Source organism: Antedon mediterranea, chromosome 5, assembly GCF_964355755.1.
Source record: "Antedon mediterranea chromosome 5, ecAntMedi1.1, whole genome shotgun sequence".
Taxonomy (NCBI): domain Eukaryota; kingdom Metazoa; phylum Echinodermata; class Crinoidea; order Comatulida; family Antedonidae; genus Antedon; species Antedon mediterranea.
The window spans coordinates 8388784-8408174 of record NC_092674.1 but is presented as its reverse complement, the minus strand read 5'-3'; the positions used below and the strand labels follow the sequence as shown (position 1 = coordinate 8408174).

General features: G+C 34.5%; 2 protein-coding genes across 2 annotated transcripts; one reads left to right on the top strand and one right to left on the bottom strand.

Annotated features, from left to right (window-relative positions):
• The first annotated feature begins 1056 nt into the window (after positions 1–1056).
• On the top strand, positions 1057–9040 carry LOC140048632 (renin receptor-like). The gene is made up of 8 exons (XM_072093391.1): positions 1057–1160; positions 1641–1771; positions 2621–2752; positions 4210–4311; positions 4800–4994; positions 5842–5991; positions 6277–6390; positions 7212–9040. Exons 1-8 carry the CDS (start codon positions 1061–1063, stop codon positions 7401–7403), a joined length of 1116 nt encoding a protein of 371 aa, XP_071949492.1. The 5' UTR covers positions 1057–1060; the 3' UTR covers positions 7404–9040.
• On the bottom strand, positions 9033–19381 carry LOC140048631 (conserved oligomeric Golgi complex subunit 7-like). The gene is made up of 21 exons (XM_072093390.1): positions 19321–19381; positions 18847–18939; positions 17656–17700; positions 17190–17330; positions 16654–16812; positions 16436–16471; positions 15971–16091; positions 15676–15758; positions 14848–15111; positions 13941–13995; positions 13524–13651; positions 13217–13357; positions 12716–12860; positions 12448–12565; positions 11846–11946; positions 11464–11594; positions 11120–11197; positions 10909–11023; positions 10410–10547; positions 9786–9876; positions 9033–9487 (listed from the first exon to the last, which is right to left on the bottom strand). The coding sequence occupies exons 1-21, from the start codon at positions 19321–19323 to the stop codon at positions 9406–9408; spliced, it is 2268 nt and encodes a 755-aa protein (XP_071949491.1). The 5' UTR covers positions 19324–19381; the 3' UTR covers positions 9033–9405.
• Positions 19382–19391: the final 10 nt, after the last annotated feature.

Here is a 19391-nt window from a genome sequence, read left to right as displayed (position 1 = left end):
TTGTCAGAGAGAAATAAATAAAAATGAGGTTCTGCACAGTCACACTAATATATTAATAAAACTAAAGTGATACAAGAAACTATAAACTATAGGCCTAGGCCTAAGTAAGGGGGCCTAGACCGTAGAGCTAGTTAGTATCTTCCTTTGGCTTTATATATTATTAATTACAAAATCCAATAATAATAGAATACTAGGGGTTCACCCTAATAGGCCTACTATAGGAAAATTACTTACTAAAAAATACAATACTGTAGCGTAGCGTAGGCCTACTAGGCTCTAGTTTTCTAGGTCTACGGTAGGGCCTACTGTTAATCTAAATAATTTTACTAGGCCTCCTAGCCTAAGCCTACTACTACTAGATAGCCAGCCAAACTAGTGGTAACCCACAGCAGGCCTACCTAGCCTCCATAGCTGATAGTGATATAGATAGGTAGAGGAGGCCAACCTACTAGCTAGGCTCCTCTAGTAGGCCTACTAGAGAGGCCTCTCTCTAGCTAGCTAGGCCTACTTACTTCTTCCTAGGTAGCATAAACTAGGCCTACCTAGGTGGTAGAGGAGGCATTATTGGCTGCCTTAACTACAGCTACTACTGTAGATTTGATATACTGTACCACCACACTGGGCCTACCGATAATTAAAAACATGTAATTTACCAATATAGCTAGAGTGTACTGTGGCAGCCTGAATTTCATAGTAGCTTGCTCTTTATAAATAAATCACGGGGACAATTACGTTGTTGTGTCGTTGGTGTCGAGTCGTCACGACTCGTGTGTGTGTGTGGGGGGGGGGGGGGGCGGTTTGGACGACGGGGGAAGAGATGCGCTTTCGGTAATTTTATCAAGTAACTTGAATAAGATTAAATTGTTTGTTACATAAATAAAGTTAAGAGATATTGACATAATATTATGTATAAATGAAAGGTAATATTTCTTGTCTTTGCGCGGAAGTCTAAAATGTTCAATTTCAAAACTTTTTATTTACTTTTTTAACAAGTCGAGAGGGGAACGAGAGTCTAGTTCGTCGGTCGGTGTACTGTATATCACATGACCACCATTATCACATGACACACATGACCGATCGTAATCGATCCCAAGAAAAAATGGCTGTCGCGAAAATCCGATTTCTAGTGTGCGGGTTTTTGGCTATCTTTATATCTTCAGGTAAGCTTTTAAGAGATTAGAATACATTAGTTATCTTTGGAGTGCATACTATATTAATAAAAAAAATTTTAAGCTGATGGATTGTAAAGAAATACAATGTACGCACTGTGTAGGCTAGGTAGGTGATGATGTGGTTGTGTGTGTGTGTATGTATGTGGTATGCTGAATGGTGGCGAGGCGATTGGTTTTCCTGCGATCCATAGGATACACGGCGTACACTGTGAGAGGTTGAGGCCTAGCCTAGGCCTACACAACTTAGGTATATAGGTTTGGTTATGTCTAGATTGGATATACGTAAGATTAGAAACTTGTGAGGTTTTATTTACTAGGCCTAGCCTTAGGCCTAGGCCTAGTCAATACAAAAAATAAAAAATCTTGTAGGCCTATTTAAGACTGATTAGGCCTAGGCTAGGCTATATAGCCTATATGATAAAATGAAATCAACTATTAATATATATATTAACACATTTTACTTTACAGGTTTATGTGAAAATACCTTGTTTGTACTCAATGCACCTAAGTCTGTGCAATTTGACTCCAATGCTGGACCAATCAATGTAGATGAAATTCAAGATGTTTTAACTCTATCATTGGGTCTATCTCCTTCAAAGGTAAGCACCCCACCAACTTGAGTCACCCCCTTTTAAAAATAAATAATTTAGAAAGAAATATAAGAATTAAATAAATCTAAACTAACAAGATGTGAAGACTGTCACTCACAGACTACTAGTTCCATGATTATCAACATGATATCTATAATCTATGTATATTCTATTATACACTGTATATTTTATATGCAAATGACAATAAATGGTTTCAGAAACCATCAATCAATTCAAAAGAAATATCAGAAAACATCTCAAAGAGGTTATGCTTGAAAGATTATAATTTATATTTATATTGTTACTACATGTGTTATTGTTTATTGTAAATGTTTATTCTTATGGTGTTTTTATCCTTAAGGGCCACAATGGAAATAAGTTTGACCTTTGGTTACTTTTTTGTGTTACCCTGAATTCATTCTTTGTATTTTTTTTATGTTGTGTTATTTTATGAATTCGAATAAAGAAATGAAAGAAATGAAATGAAATGAAATGGAGTCATTTTCCACTGATGAAGATCAAGAAATTTTATTTAGAAATTATTATGTTTGTATCGTTCATACATATTGATATTTGGTTACGTAGCCATCATCACGGGTTCCGTAGGTCCCGTGTACACATCTAACTCATGTGCACTTTAAAGAACCTGGTACATCTTTTGAGATGAGTACTGTAGGGGTTACCCCGGTGTACTACAGTAGTCCACACACACAGCTACCGTGCAATTGGGACTGGACCTTTTCAGAGGTGTTTACCACCTGTTGGTCCTATCTTTTACTTCACACATCTTGGTGAGAAGTTGAATAAATAAAAAATTAAATAAATATTCTTGACTTACGATTTATTTATTTTTTACAGGATGTCAAGTGGAGTGGTCTATTGGCTGGTAATCTTTTCAAACGCCCTAAAAGCAGTGTTTTAATTAATATTGAAAGCAATGAAGGAAGTGCATTGAACCCAAAACACTTAGCTTCATTCCCAATTGCTAAAGTAAGTGACTACACAAAAAAAAAGAATTCTATTCGGGGAAAATTTTTCTCCAGTGTAGCATAGGCAAGTGCTACACAATACCAACCCACTGCTAAGCACCCCCGGGGGGTCACTTGTATACAAATCAGCCACTTTGAGATATGATACACTTGCGCTACCTGTTTTACTGAAAAATACTATGGACTTAACTACCAAAAAAAGGCCACTCTAGAGAGGGTGCAATATTTTTACTGGTTACCGGCAAAGGGACCGTTCGTGATGGTGTTTGGGATAAAACATAGGTGGCTAGTTTTCATTAATTCAAAGGTAGGATCCCTTTAGTGATGGCCGTAGAATCCAGTATAGCCAAAATCCCTGATAAAATTGTGCAATAAATCGTGACATTTTGACACCGGACGGGCCAGGGACTTAAACTACTAATTTCACCCAGACATTTCCCACACTTGTGCTACCAAATCTTCGGAAATATACTGTACGCCTTAAATGGTGCACCTCACCATAGTTTCCCACACTTGTGCTACCAGGTAAATGCGGAACCTCCCTGTATGGAAATATTTAAGAATGACCCGGGTACACACCATCATGGTAGATAAAGATGCAATACAAATACTCCAAATTCAGATTGATCTGCTATTAATCAAAATGTCAGTCCCCGTTATGGTATGAAAGTATAGTGGTATAAGACATACTATTATGCTAATATGATTATTCTAATCTGATACTATTTTATCAGAAAAGAAGTTACTGGTACTGATTTGATATGATTTTTATTTGTTTTATCTTGAATACTGTATATATAAATTGTAAAATAAGAGTTCTACAATGACAAAAAAAATATGAAAAACTCTCAAAAGGAAAATTGTTATTTCTGTGTAAAATATTTTAGAATGAGATATTATAAAATGATATATAAAAGGAAGTTATATATGTCGTGGGTTTTGAAACAAAAAGGTTAACAATGCAGTTAATGCATAATTGTCTTAGTTTTAAATTTGTTTTGCTTTTGAAACTTCTTTTGTAAGTGTAGTGTGGAAAAATATAAGAAAATTAATGAAAAAAGGAGAGTGAATTTACAAAATTTAAAAATAGTTACTTGATTTACTTGATGTTGAGACTTGTAGCTTGTGTGTGTCCCTCGATGTGTATTATTATTATTTTGTCTACTATAGGGGTCAAACTGTTGGAAGTTGATCAAATTGTAATGACATTAGAAATTAACAAAAATGTGATATAATGAAGATAATATGATTTTATCTTGATGATATGAAATATGATATTAATGTGAATAAAAGTGAAAAGTATATAGAGTAACTAAAAGTGGTATATACAATGTAGTACACCTTATTCATCCACTTTATAACTAAATAACTAGTTTCACTAATTTGCGTCTAGCAACATCTATTGTAAATACAGTATGTTGAATGGTTATCTATTTTGACTATAATTATTTCTTTTAGGAAGCTATTGGTTTTGTAGAAACAAATTATTTAATGTCTTCCATCTCGACATCATTTCCGACTCAGGAACCAATTTTAATTGATGCTGCTATTGATGGACAGGTAAGAAATAACATTTCTCTGCACATGTGACAATTTCAAGAAACAAATTTAATTTTCAAACCAGGATATATGACGTTTTAAAGTCCTTTAAAGAAAAACATTGTATCTGTGGTAATTAGCATTCCAATATACAGTAGTATTTAAATTATGTGCATTATTGAATTAAACATGGTACTTATTGCCTCTGCAGTAGTCTGTACAATGCAATACAATAGAAAGTCAGATCGTTTATCATTCATAAGTCTCTACAGTATTTAGTTTCTAAGAAGCAGGAGACCTATTAGATAGTGATTAAGTTCGCTTTTGAGGAATCCTGTCTCTGCCTGGTTTTGTGTGTTGTTGTTTTCTTGTTCTTTGTCCACGTTTTGTAAATTGTATTTTTATGGAGACAAAATAATGAAAATGAAAGTATTACTTTACACATATTTATATGGAGAAAAAATAATTGAAATGAAAATAAAATAAAGCATTACATATATTTTTTACAGCTTTTCAGTTTAGGATCCCAATATCCAAATGTATTTGGGAACACGCCTGACAGTTTAGATGCTTTGTTACACAGTCTTGTTCATGGAGAGAATTCAATTATTCATAACTATGAAGCCCTGAGTTTGAACATCTCAAAGTCTTCACATTTACAGTTCTTCAGCGAACTGCAGATGCTCCAGAATGCACTAGAAGCTGTAAGTATGAAACTAAAAAATACACAGTATCTGAACATACGAATAAATTATTGTATATAGCACCATTCCAACAATAGATCATTGTTCGTGGTGCTGTGGACTTAAGCTCTGTCTACACTATCAAACTAGTTTGACAAAAAAGTGTGATGTGCCCAAATAAGGTATTGATATGCCCAAATATGGTTGTGGTATGACATCATGTCCATATATAAGTAGTTCACATTTTTTTGCCACATATGATAAACTTTTAAAGTGTAGACAGAGCTTTTGATGTTACATTGTTTTCCTCCCAAGGGTCATGTCAGTGCGTCCAATTAAGGAGCTCTCTTCTCTGTCCACGGCTAGGTTTTTAAAGTGCATATTTTTGTGTACACTAGGCCGATCACCAGAACTATCGAGAGAATGAGCTGCGAACCATTGCCAACATTATAGCTATAGTTTGTGGTTATACTTTCTTAACCACTAGGTCACTCAATCCATACCTAAGTCAAGTCAAGTCAATTTATTGTCATTATCTATGTGAGTGGGTTCTAATCCGTGCTTAGTCACAGTACTATGTTCTCATAGCAGTATCACTATCATTACCCTAATAATAATTTATTACTGATGGTAATTAAATGTTGAATTATTGAATCCTATCACAGTTGGGGGGAAAGTGGCAAAATCAGCACTGTGGTCATGTATACAAAGTTGTCAAAGCTATATAGACTATCTTAAAAATTATCCACATAAAACTCCTAGCCTTTTGACAATCTTCCCTTGACTGATCACAGTGGTATAGCATTTTTGAGTATGCACTGCCAGTGTACTTCTACTAACTTACTGAAGTACCTTTATAATCTTGTAGCTAACTAAAAACAAGGCAGTGGTTGATGATAATGTGCCAGACTCTATGTCCTTCACCTTGTATGGGTTGAGAGCGATACAACTACAACATGGGCCTAAATCTACTGAAGCTAAAGAAGCAAGTGCTGTGTTAGAATCATTTTTATCACAGGTGAGTAAAGCTTGATTCCCACTAGGACATCTGGCATCATATGTTGTTGCATTGCTTCATACTGGGAACAGGGCTTAAGAAAAACTTCACTTTAATATAGGCCTAGATAAAATTCACTATTAGTAGCAAGAATTCTTATACTTGAACTACCAAAATATGTTGTCAGCCAACCTTATGTAATAGTAATTATACAAGACTTGTATTCCTACTGATCAAGGTATTACTACTGGTAAAGATAATTATGTAAGTGATTTATTTTTATTATTTTTTTCCCAATTTGTGTAGCTTTCAAGTGGATTTATGAAACTATACGACAACAATGCTGTAGTTATGGCCGTCACAACCCAAAGACTACCACATTTTGAACATCGTATGGGAAGGTCTATACTAGCAACTGATGTAAGTTACCATTGCACTGTAGCATCCCATTACACTGTATCTCCACCTACATTGCTTCTAAATCTCTGTCTACTAGTTAAAAACAAAAAATGTGCCAAAATATGGTAGTGATATGACATCATCGTGTCCATATATAGGCACATTTTTTTGTCACAAAGTTTGATAGTGTAGACAGATCTTAAGCTTGGTTTCCACAACACAATGGACTACCCGAACTATTGCGTGTGATTGGTCAACTTATTTTTGTTGCATCCAGTTCGGTTCCAACTAGAACGCATTGTAAGCAATTTGATCATCTTAACTGTTGCTTGTGATTTATCAAGTTACTTGTGTTGCACTATTTAATACACCCTTCCTGTTATTTTTATTCATAATCTTAATTAAATATTTAGTTTTATGATCATTTTTAAACTTATTAATACCGGTTTCCATTTCCATTTTTGTATGTAAATGAGATGGGTAGCAAAATTGCACATTAGCTACTAACATATAGTGGAGCAGCAATTACGTAGCCATAACATCAGGTTTTGAGGCTCACTCGCTCCGGTGGTAGAATGAGTCTTCTCGGATAAGGAATATATTATAGGTCCAGTGTACACATTTAGCACATGTGCACTTTAAAGAACCTGGTGCATCTTTCGAGGCGAGTAGGGTGTTACCACGGTATACTAGTACACATACAGCCACTGATCATGCCTGGGCCCCTCTGGGAGAACAGTCTTCGGCTGAAAAGGCTACCCAGTATAAAGAAATAATTATATATAGAACAAAATCTAGCATGGTTTAATTTACTAATATTATTTTTATTTCTCTCCTACCAGGAAAACCCGACTAAAGACAGCCTAAATGTCTTTCAGAGGAGTGAAGAATTCTCTGCAATATTTAACATCATCCTCTGGTTGTCAGTAATCCTGGTCCTAGTGGTGTATGCTACAGCATACGGGATGTGGTACATGGATCCTGGCGACACAATCATTTACCGAATGACCAGTCAGAGGATAAAGATGGATTAGACGGAATAAATCGCACTAATTTTTTTCCCACACAAAAATGACATTCAAGTGCACGCATTAGTTTATTTATGAATTAAGGATAAAAATAAAATCAGCACTTGGTAATGATTGCTGCCAAAAAAAGGTTGATGGCAAAGAACCTATCTTTTAGGTTAGGGCCTAATTATTGTTATATAAGAACACCTTACACATACAGAATAAAAATTAATTATTAATTTAGTGTATACATGCGATAGTTACTTTGAAAAATTGATTTGAACCTAATAGTTTGTTTAATTTTCTTTATTAATTTTAAAATTTACTATTTATTTTGCTGGTTTTTAAAGCTAGATTTAATAGCATGGTGCTTTTCAATCGGATTTTAGATTCTAAACTCCCAACCACCAAGCAAAATTTGAAAAATCATTAATTTATGTCGCAATTTATAGTTCACAAACATTCCAATACAGTTTTCAGTTGGAGATTTTCAGTTATTTTTAGTTTTGTTTCATACTCTACAGTATGGTTGGTAGTAGTATTTGGTAAATGTTGTAAAACCTTCTGTAGTCTTAATATTATATTTAAGCAGATATGAGAAATGGAACTCGTATTTGACCCTGCATATCGTCGGCGACGCCACAAAGTGACACTAAAATGGCTACAGACACTATGCGCGTTAAATGGATTTTGCGTCTTCACGAAGTGACACTAATGTTTATCCTTCAAGTACTAATTCATTAATTAACAAGATTACAATCAAATTACATCTTTTAATAGCTGAATTTTTTAGCTTTACAGGCGTGTAAATAAATCATATCAATGAAAATTTCTTTAAGCTAAAATGTGTTTTGTGAAGCTCTTTGCTAAATTGCGTTTTTCTCGAAACGCATGGTTATGTCAAACCACTACTACGCAATTGGTGTCACTGACGATATGTTTGAGCCCACATGTATTTTTAGCAATTTAAAGTAATTATAAATATGACCATATCAAAGGTTACTTTAATTAATTATTGCTAAATGTTAGTACTGTAGGTGTGAAAGTACTGTAATTTGTTGTATTCTGTTAATGAAGGTCATGTTATATTCTGGTGCAGTTTAATTGGGTTGAGTGCGAATTTATGATAATTGTATGAAAGAGTAGTAACTGCACATGGTTAGCCTAGGGATGTAAACAGTTCTGTAATGTTACATCTCTCAAATTGCACCATATTTTTAAAGATTATGCAATATAGTGAAATTAATATTGAAATATTCAAAATTAGAAAGCTGTCGAAACAATGCTCAATAAAGAAATTTTTTCTTTAAAACATTAATTCTATTTTACATTGCAGTACTTTGTACTTGATTTGTGTATTTCCTTGTAATTATTACTATATATAACAATACCAATGTTGATGTATTTCATGTTTTTTGCAATGTAAAATATAGCTGATAAAATAATAGACAGTTTACATAATTGCAATAAATATTATTTAATTTTAAAAAGAACTTATAATCTATTTATAAGTACAACAAAAATAGATTTAACCCATAACCATGTAGAGTAGATAAGAAGATTCTATTGATATTTGATAAAACAAAGTATTACATTGTATATTAGGTGTATATTAAAACTGATAGTAAATTGTGGTATGGCGAATTAAAACTAAGAAATGGTATTTGTGTTTGGCTGAATTTTGTGTTGCCTTATTGGTGCCAAGTCCTAAAATAGTCAATCCATAGTATACAATGGGGTAGAGCTAGGGGCGCACTTAATATTATATTTTAGCGCTCCTCCATTTAAAAATTCCTAGATCTGCCTCTGTACGGCAAAGACGATACCTTTTGGTCCCCCTCTGAATAGGATTTAATGGCAGTGTTAAAACATATATTTTCTGTAATGGAATAGTTGATGATTTAGTAGTAGGAAACGCATTGAATTCTGGGAGCATCCACTTTAAATGAGTTCACTGAACTGAAATTAAAGTAGAAACTCACTCGCAGGTCGTATATAATATACTGTATATTGATATTTCTATTTTCTACCTATCTTCATGGTGCTTCTTAAGTTTTAAAATTACATGACAAAGACGAGATGGGATCGCTCCAGTAATTTCATCATAACTGTAAAAACAATTAAGAGAATAATAAAACAGTGCTCTATTAATGGTAGGAAAAAAAAACAATATTTCTGTTTTCCTATTTTATATGCACATAAAGCTCTGTCTACACTATCAAACTTTATGTGATGTGCCCATATATGGACATGATGATGCTATATATATACCCTTGGGCATTTCACTACCATATTTGTGCACATCACAAAGTTTGATAGTGTAGACAGAGCCTAAAAGCTCATATTTATAACTTTCACATAAATATGAGGCTTTATCAGCAGAAATATGACTTTTTCAAAACTTACTGTGAGACTGGCGTTTCAAGCAGTTTTTCTACGTGTCTTAAATCAGTAGAGGCTGGAAGGCCAAATGCATCTAGTACATTGCACAGATAATCTGAATATATATTACAGGATTTTAATAAGTATATGGTAGTAATGGCAGCTTATAACATACCTGTAGAAATATATCTATGCTTATAACTTGATATACAGTAAAATGGCTTGTATCATACAAGAACAAGAGAGATGTAGTTATGTACTACTGTAGGCATGAAAGCAAAAGGAGTGCATTGCAATATTTGCTGTTGACACCTGTTACAGTATAACAGTGCTCCTCCTTTAAAAAAAACCCTGGATCTGCCCCTGTATGGCAAAGAAGACACATTTAGGTCCCAACAAAGTGTCCTCTGAATAGGATTAGTAGTGGGTGTTAAAACATATATTCCCCTTTTATATTATATTTCCCCTCATGAAAGCAAAAGGAGTGCATTGCAATATTTTTATATGCTGTTGACACCTGTTACAGTATAACATAAGAAATGCACATATAGGAATTCTGCCAAATTTCTTATTCAATGGACAAAAAACAACACCAATTTCAACAATCAGACCCCCAACCCCCTAACCCATTTAATCTTGTCAACTCACCTATATCTGTAACAAGCTGCCTCGCTGCATGTGCCGTCAACTCGTCAATTTTCAAGATGGATTCTACGTATGTATACATGACCCCACGTGCAATCGCACCAAGCCAGTAGTCGGCTAGATGTTCTACCTCAAGACCACCTGTATGTAAATTACTTATTAGTATGGAATTATAATAGTATGTTAATCATGCATGAAATGTACAGTACCTCCTGGTTTGAATAGGAGTGTGCTTGTCATGTACATTAGGAAGAATTAAAGTTTACTTCCTCAAGCTCTGTCTACACTATCAAACTAGTTTGACCAAAACTTGTGATGTGCCCAAATATGGTAGTGATATGACATCATCATGTCCAGATATGGGAACATCACATTTTTTTGTCACTGTAGACAAGGATTCAGACTCACTTAGATTCAGGTGCTTTAAACAAGCTAGACTAATCTGATAAAAAGTTGCTAAAACAGCAAATAAATCATATGCACAAATGTTTATAAAGCCTACCTTGCTCAGGAGGGAAGGGTAGTCTCCCAGTCTCCAGTGCTTTTGCTAATGCTGGGTTCTCTTGTGAAGTGAATGGCTCAAGTTGTTGAGGTAATGTCATCAAATACTGTCCAATCTAAACATTTAAAAACCAACATACCGTAAGCAAATCTAGTCTCTATATTTGTTGATGATAAAATTGCGATTGTTTAAATTATAAGGCATTCTATACCTTAGTGATGTACTCCTGTGGAGACAAACTGAATGTTGGAAGATCGGCTGACAGAACACCACCTTCTGACGTCCAAACCTTTTAAAAAAAAAAGCAATAAAGACATTTTGAATTTGGAAAATATATTGGTTGGGACGAGTGGTTATACAAGATGTTTGTTTGTGTAAAGTTTTTAAATTTTAATATTAAGCTCTGTCTACACTATCAAACTAGTTTGAAAAAAAAAGTATGATGTGCCTAAATATGGTAGTGGTATGATCATCGTATCCATAAATGGACACATCACATTTTTTTGTCACATAAAGTTTGATATTGTAGACAGAGCTTTATTTTAATATTATTACCTCCATGTAGGAAATCTGCACCAGCTGTTTTTCAAGTTGACTAAACACTAGTTCAAATGCAAACTTATGAGCATGCTCATTGACCTTCTTAAGACCTTTCATTGGATCATCCATAACTGATGAACTATTTTCTGAAAGCATATGAAACATAAATATTTCATGCAAGCATCTGTTCACACACACACACACACACACACACACACACAGACCATGCTTGAAAGGCCATGGCCATCAAATAAGTATGTTTTACATGGGCGATACAGTATAAAAGGAATCATCAGCTATAAGACTCGTGGCTTACCTAGGCCAGTTCTTGACAAGGCATTCCATTTTGAGAAATAAGAATATGATCAAAAATGAAAATAGCAATGTTTAGTTTTACCTTGTTTTATATTGTGGATGAGTCTCAGTAAATCCTGGTACTTGGTTGGATTGTTTTCTAACAGGTAATTGTAGTCTGTGAATGCACTGGTAATTACTGGGCTACAGAAATAAGATTGAACTAAATTAGCCACTTCATATAAATGATAGGTTTTTTGAAGAACTTGTATATATTTTTATAACCAATTACCAACTGCTTGATGCCAATACTAGGCCTATAGCTAGCTTACAATGTTCATACGTTACTTTTTATCAGTTAGGCCTACAAAACTAAGCCCATCTAGGCTAGGCCTATATACCGTCCACGAGAGGACATTCAACGCGAGGTAGTGCATTGTTTCTCTCTTGTTATTAAAATTTACCATAAAACGTACGTTTAAGACAAGGAATGACCTGGTTTATTGTTTTTAAATAATATATATGCTTTAATTTTCAGATCATTGTGAAGTTGCCAAAAACATTATGGGAGTGTGGGAGTCTGGCTCCAATAAATATTGTAAAAATTTGTTGGAGCAAATGAATACATAAGGTAGAACTTGGTTTGATCTGGGTCTTATTGTGAGAAGAACACATCAGGTAAATAAAATATACTATCAATATTACCTAGCCTTTTGTGGTAGTGCCGTGGGGGAGAATGCTTCACACTGATGAGCAGCTGTTGACGAGAGAATAGACCCACTCAGACTAATTTCAAAATCCTCCATTCCAAGAAGCAATTCACCTGAAATGTAATTTAACATTCATTATTTGTATATTATCAAAGCTCTGTCTACACTAGCTAGTTTGACAACAAAGTGTGATGTACCCAAATATGGTAGTGTTTCTACTGTATGTAATCTACTATTTAGATATTTCTAAATAAATATCCTACCACATGTTTGGATGACTTTCAGGGCATGCTGGAAAGTTGTCCAATCTTCCCCAAGTTCTCTTGACGTAGAGAAACTTGATTCAAAATCACTTTGTAAGTTACTGATGGATGCATTAAATGACTTGCAATAACGACTAAACAAACACTATATATAAATTAAAAAAATAATTAAAGTTAAAAAGCAAAATATTTGTTGAAAACATCAGAATTAAAATCATTTTTTTTCAGATCCAAAATTACTCCTGCATATATTACCATGAAAGCCCTAGTGGTCTAATGGTTAGATCATCTGCATATCAACAAGACGGTTTCGGGTTCGAATCTCGGTTGGAGCGACTTGTTCTTATTCTCATTCCTAATCTTCATCGTTTCAAATTAATTAATTTTCAGTATATTACCGGGCAGTTTAGAATTAATTCTGTGCCTGTGATGTGTATATATATATATTATTACTTCTAAAAAAGCCTAGTTTTAGTAGATAGCAAATATTTTATTTCAGACCTTAACAGCTTGAATGAGCCCAAGAGAATCATAGCCATTGGTCAAGATCATACATCTATCAACCGCATCATTGGTCAGTTTGAAAATATTCGTAACAGAATTTGATAAAAGTTGGGCACAATCAATCAAATCACGTTTTTCCTGAAAATAAAGAGAAAGTGTTTACAGAAATGATACTCATTTTTCTACATACCAGCATAATGATAGTGGTAAGGGCGTGTGGCGCAGTGTGTTGGACTGATCATTAGTTCGCTCTTTAAATCCAGGATATTATTATTGTATTATAAACAAAAATTTAGTTAATTACCAACTGCAAACAACTAAGTTCTTGACTCAAATACTCTTCTTCAAGTGCACCATATCGGGCTAAGTATGGCAGGTATGGTAAATATATCGCCCTCACAAGTTCAAACTCTTCAAGGCCGAGACAAGAATCTATGACAATAAAAATTAGCTGGATAATTGAGAAGAACATTTATATATGAATATATATTTATAGGTGAAAAATATAACCTATTCAAGGGTAGTGTTATGTCTGTTTACACTATCAAATTTTATGTGACAAAAAAATGTGACGTGCTCATATATGGATATGATGATGTCATATCACTACCATATTTAAGCATATCACTACCATATTTAAGCATATCACTACCATATACGGGCACATAATACCTTTTTTGATAATGTAGACAGAGCTTAAGATAACTTTAAAAATACCTACCTTTCTTAGATGTAGTTATTGCACTGTCGATGTTCTTTGCAAACCTATCTGTAGTCTGAAAAAAAGTATAAAGTATGGAAGAAATATACGTTAGCGAAATAATAATGTGTGGTAACTAACATTGAATAATAAAAGTAAATTCATGGTATACTCAAATTTTAGAACTACAAATTCCTTTTTGTATTTTCACTCGTTTTATCATAAATGTAAATATATTTTTGACTTTACTTTACTGTTTTAGCAAATTTAAAAGATTTTTTTATGCATGTTTTTAACCTTTTATTTTTTATAAACAGGACCATATGTAAAATAAATTGTGTTTTAAATAAACAAAAATAAAATACCAATAGCCCAATCCCTATTCTGAGGCCAATCTACTGTAAGGGGATACTTTTTGGGTCCCCTTAAAGCCGATTTTCCTCTAGGCGAATTTGTTCTCGCGAAGAAAAAAATCTCCTACTCTCTTTCCACTACATGAGCGAAAAGCTGCGACGTTCATGTTTCTCGCGTGGTTGCCGAGCATTTTGATTCGCATGATTGCTCATGAAAGCGTCATAGCTCATTTCCTGAGCTCTAATTGGTTGCGCAATCTTTCGCTTCGCAAAAAGTAGAAACAATTCGAAGTAGTAAATTTCGCTGAAGCGAAAAATTAAAGGAACTAGAATTCGTCGAAGAAGGGAGTATGACAGACAGAAACTCGAATACGCAGAGCATGACGCTTTCGATTCGCGCGAACAAATTCGCCTAGTGGAAAATCGGCTTAATGAGGAGTTGCTATATTGTTATTAAAACATATATATTTCCCCTTGTTTAAGGATATATTTTTTTTGGGTTCTAAAGATAGGTGTACCCTTAATAAGGATTCTACTGTACTGTAAAAAATGTACCAAAAAAAATAGTTATTTACCTTTTTTAATTCAATCAAGTTTAATAAGGTATCCTCTTCTAGAGTAGTCTCCATGCAGGCTGGTAATGACGGTTTGAGGCTACTCAACGTCTGGGTTAGGAGTTCAACAACAACCTTACCAGGGTTGGGAAACACTTGTTCACACCACTGCACCTCTGAATGCCAGGTGGCCATCAGGTGGTCATAGAACATTGGTAGCCACTCTACTAAAGACTTTGCACTGTTTACCTCTTGCAGCTTCTTCCAGGCTTGCAGTAAATTAGACTAGACATTTGGAAGGTATAAAAGAATAAGTGAATACAATTTTTAAAGTAAAATCAATTATGTGCTCCAACCTATGTATTGTTTATATCATTCATTCAATTGAGAAAATTGGGATAAGGTCCCACGACAGCCACACTAAAGCTGGTGGCCTAACACAGAGGCGCCCCTGGTTTAGGAACCCTAAGTGGCACCAACACGCTGAAGGCCTCCGGCGTTTTTTAAGCCTTTTTTTTTAATGCCTGTTTTTTTCTCTGGACACTGCTCAGGGGCCTCCATAAACTCCCGAGGCTCCTGGGTTTGGCCAGTTACGCCACTGACTGGAGCATCTACCATAAAAGACATGGGCCGAGATGAACAGCCCTATTCTTCCGAAAGGTGCACATTATTCTGAGACCTTGATTCCCCATTTCTTAATGATGTCATATCACATATTTGGGTACATCACTACCATATTTGGACACACCACACTTTTTTTGTCAAAATAATTTAATAGTGTAGACAGAACTTTATACACATTGCTGTATATACTATAGCATTGATTGTTATTTATACTTGATAGCATACCTTATGACATTTGTGGTAGTAGTTGTACAGCTGTGGAAGACGATCCATATCTTTGAAAATGGTTACGTATTGTTGTGTTGCTTCTGAAATGGAATCATTCGTAAAAAATAAAAATGAATTACAGTACAACCTCTACTTAAACTCTGTCTACAATGCTCAAATATGGTAGTGATATGCTCAAATATGGTAGTGATATGACATCACTATGTCCATATATGTACACATCACATTGTTTTGTCAAAATCTGACGACAACTATAATCTATATATGATTATGACAGTGAACACATCCGTACCATGTGAATGTGTGTTGAATGCTCCAACTAGTTGTGGACTTAACATGGCCTCCAGGCGGTTCTTGAGTGTCTCTAGATGTTGACAACGTTCTTCATAATCACCACAATGTGCTAACATGCTCTGCAGTCAAAAGAATTATTGAATTTACATACAAACAAGTGTCTTTAGGCCCATATGGCCAAGGATTACCAATAATAAATTAATCACTGTCCTATCAGATAGGTGGTAATCCCCCTGATCAACACATTTATATACAAGTTACACTTAAACATACAATCAAGTAATAAATACACTTTTAATACAAACATTTACATACTGGTTTTAAATCAATACAAAACTTAAATCGCATAGCATTATCCAATTACTTAAATAAATAAAATCACTTTCTTTCTTCTACAGTTAAAAACCATTTTAAATTATTTAATTTTATTTTTTTCATAAATAAACACGAAATAGTTACCCACCAAGCTCTGCTGCATAGCACCCAGTTTACCTGCAATCTATAGAAAATTAAAACAAATAATTGGAAAATCAAATCAAACTGTGTGGGTAGTAATCTTATTATTAATTATTATACTATACGTTTATCTGTTAAACACACAAACTTTGAAAGAACACCAAAATTGTACTAAACCTTTAGAACCAAAAGATAAACCCTCTTGTCCTAACTAATGTGACTTACGGCATTGACATCTTTTGATAGAAAGACTTCATCAACATCTACCATCAATGTTGTCCAGTTATCAGCTTGCTGGAGAGCTTCAGACGCAGCCTGCATTCTCGACTTGACACTGTCAATCTCAAGTAACATCTTCATCGACTGAGATGTGTCTTCTTCCACCTTCAATTAAAAAATGTAGAAATTAGCCCAGACTTTTCAAAAATTTCAAAAACTGGTTTACAATATAAACCGAGTGTATCCATCTTGACTGGTTGTTGATAATTCAACACTAAGTCGGTTAGAGCCTGATCAAGGCAATCTAACAACAGGACACTGAGTTCGCCTTGCCAAGATAGGAACTCGTAACAGTCCTTTGATGTCTGGCTGCGAAAAATACCAACAGTACTGTACTATGTACATCATTTCCGCTGCATGTAGTGTCTGCCAAAATAAACCAAATTGATCTCCGGAGCTCAGCATCCTGTTGTTTGATTGCCTTGGTTAGAGACCAACAGAGTAGGGATATATTGACATGCAGTAATGTGAAATTACTTTACCTTTTGAATATCTGACTTGACAAGTTTCATTTGCTCCTTGAGAAAGGTGGCTTCCTGTTTCACAGATTCGATATCTCTAAGAACTCTGGGAAGGTTTAAAATAGCCTGTTGGCTGCTTTCCTCAATTGAATTGTTTACCTCCTGCAAAGAATGATATAAATAAGTTGGTGTAACAGCTATAAGCCCTCACAGGCTAAGCCCAAAGCTTGCTGGAAAGCAAGTATTCATTTGTATACAGTATGTTTACCTTCATGTATATTGGTAAAGACATACGTTCGACCAGTAAAGATTTTGACTATTTATTAACATCTCATTTCGAAGGTAATATCTTTATATACAAGAAATAGGGGGTAGGGGCCCACTGGGGTGTACAGTATCATAAATAGGGAGAACATGTCTATTATTTTTCTTTCATTAAACAAAGAAATAACTGTATGTAGATACCACCAGAAGATGAAGACTTTACCTGAATGAACAGTTGAAGTTTCAAAACACAGGTAGATGCATATGTCTATATAAAACAAGAGGAATATTTTAGTTAGAAAAATAACATTGAAGTCAAAGAAGCTTATATTAAACATTTGATCCGGGTCCTCCTAAATACCAAGACCTACCAAGACCTACCAAGAACTACCAAGACCTGTCAATTTAAAGTGTTAATTTAACGAAATATGATATATATAGACTTCTAATAGCATTTCAAACAATAAATCCTTAATTTTAGCACGATAGACACCAAAAAATGTTAAATAATCGACAAGCTTCGCGTTCGCGAAACGAACTGAGTTGATGCATACATTGCGTCACAAATGTCCGCATTGCGTCAACTAGTATGACCTACCAAGAACTACCAAGACCTGTCAATTTTAAGGTTTTATTTTAACGAAATATGATATATGTAGACTTCTAATAGCTTTTTCAACAATAAAACCTCAATTTTAGTGCGATATAGACACCAACAATTTTTAATGTAGCCTATAGGCCTACGACACAGTAGGCCTACGACACAGTAGGCCTACGACAGGAGAGCTGCGTCGAGTGTTAGTGAGCCATACTAGTTGACGCAATACGGACATTGTGACGCATGTATGCATCAACAACTCAGTTCGTTTCGCGAAGCTTGTCGATTATTTAACATTTTTGTAACATTTTTGGTGTCTATATCGCGCTGAAATTGAGGTTTAATTGTTGGAAATGCTATTAGAAGTCTATATATATCATATTTCGTTAAATTGACAGGTCTTGGTAGGTCATACTAGTTGACGCAATACGAACATTTGTGACGCAATGTATGCATCAACTCAGTTCGTTTCACGAACGCGAAGCTTGTCGATTATTTAACATTTTTGGTGTCTATATCGCGCTAAAATTGAGGTTTTATTGTTGGAAATGCTATTAGAAGTCTATATATATATCATATTTCGTTAAATTAACACTTTAAATTGACAGGTCTTGGTAGTTCTTGGTATTTAGGAGGACCCTTTGATTCATTGCATCATACCAATAATACTAATAATACTGTATATATACTGTACTACATAATGTCTTGGAACTGCTGCTAGACTAGGCAGCTAGTATCTATTGTATTGATTGTACATACAGAATATATATACAGTATTTATGAATGCCATGCATTTTTCTTTTTTCTGAAACTTACATCCCGATCCTGCTTCTCTTCCTTCTGGGTCTTGAATGCTGCATTTACCCATTCCTTAGCATCAAAATCTTTATCTAAAAACTTTGAAAAATCCTGTGGATTTGTTTCGAAACGTTGTTAATGTTTTGTTTTAATGAAGACGCTGAGACTGAGAACTAGTAATAGTATTTCATACAAATAATAATAATTTAGAAAACTATTCTCGTTTGTGCATGCATGATAAGCCTCGGGTCGAAACGACCATTTCGGTTAGAATCGGGTCGAAACGGCCATTTATTGACACCTTCATAACTCCAGATGCTTCACTACACTGAACACCGGGTTGAGCCAACTTGAAGTTGTTGAACTAGCTAGGCTAAGGCCAGGCCTAGCCGAGTACATAGTATTTTCAGTAGGGTCTAATAATATAATATACATTCTATTTAAAACTATTAAGGCTTACAATTATTTAAAAGTACAGTATTTTCAACTCACCATAATCTTGGTAAAGTATCAAAAACATAAAGCTAGGCCAGAGGTTCGAGGCTTCTACACGTCACCACACC

Coding starts and splice junctions, on each gene's coding strand:
- LOC140048632 (XM_072093391.1), top strand. CDS start 1,061: ATGACACACATGACCGATCGTAATCGATCCCAAGAAAAAATGGCTGTC. Junction 2,753..4,209: donor CTTCATTCCCAATTGCTAAA/GTAAGTGACTAC, acceptor TATTTCTTTTAG/GAAGCTATTGGTTTTGTAGA. Junction 5,992..6,276: donor TAGAATCATTTTTATCACAG/GTGAGTAAAGCT, acceptor CAATTTGTGTAG/CTTTCAAGTGGATTTATGAA.
- LOC140048631 (XM_072093390.1), bottom strand. Junction 13,652..13,940: donor AATAACTACATCTAAGAAAG/GTAGGTATTTTT, acceptor TTATTGTCATAG/ATTCTTGTCTCGGCCTTGAA. Junction 11,024..11,119: donor CACAGGAGTACATCACTAAG/GTATAGAATGCC, acceptor TTAAATGTTTAG/ATTGGACAGTATTTGATGAC.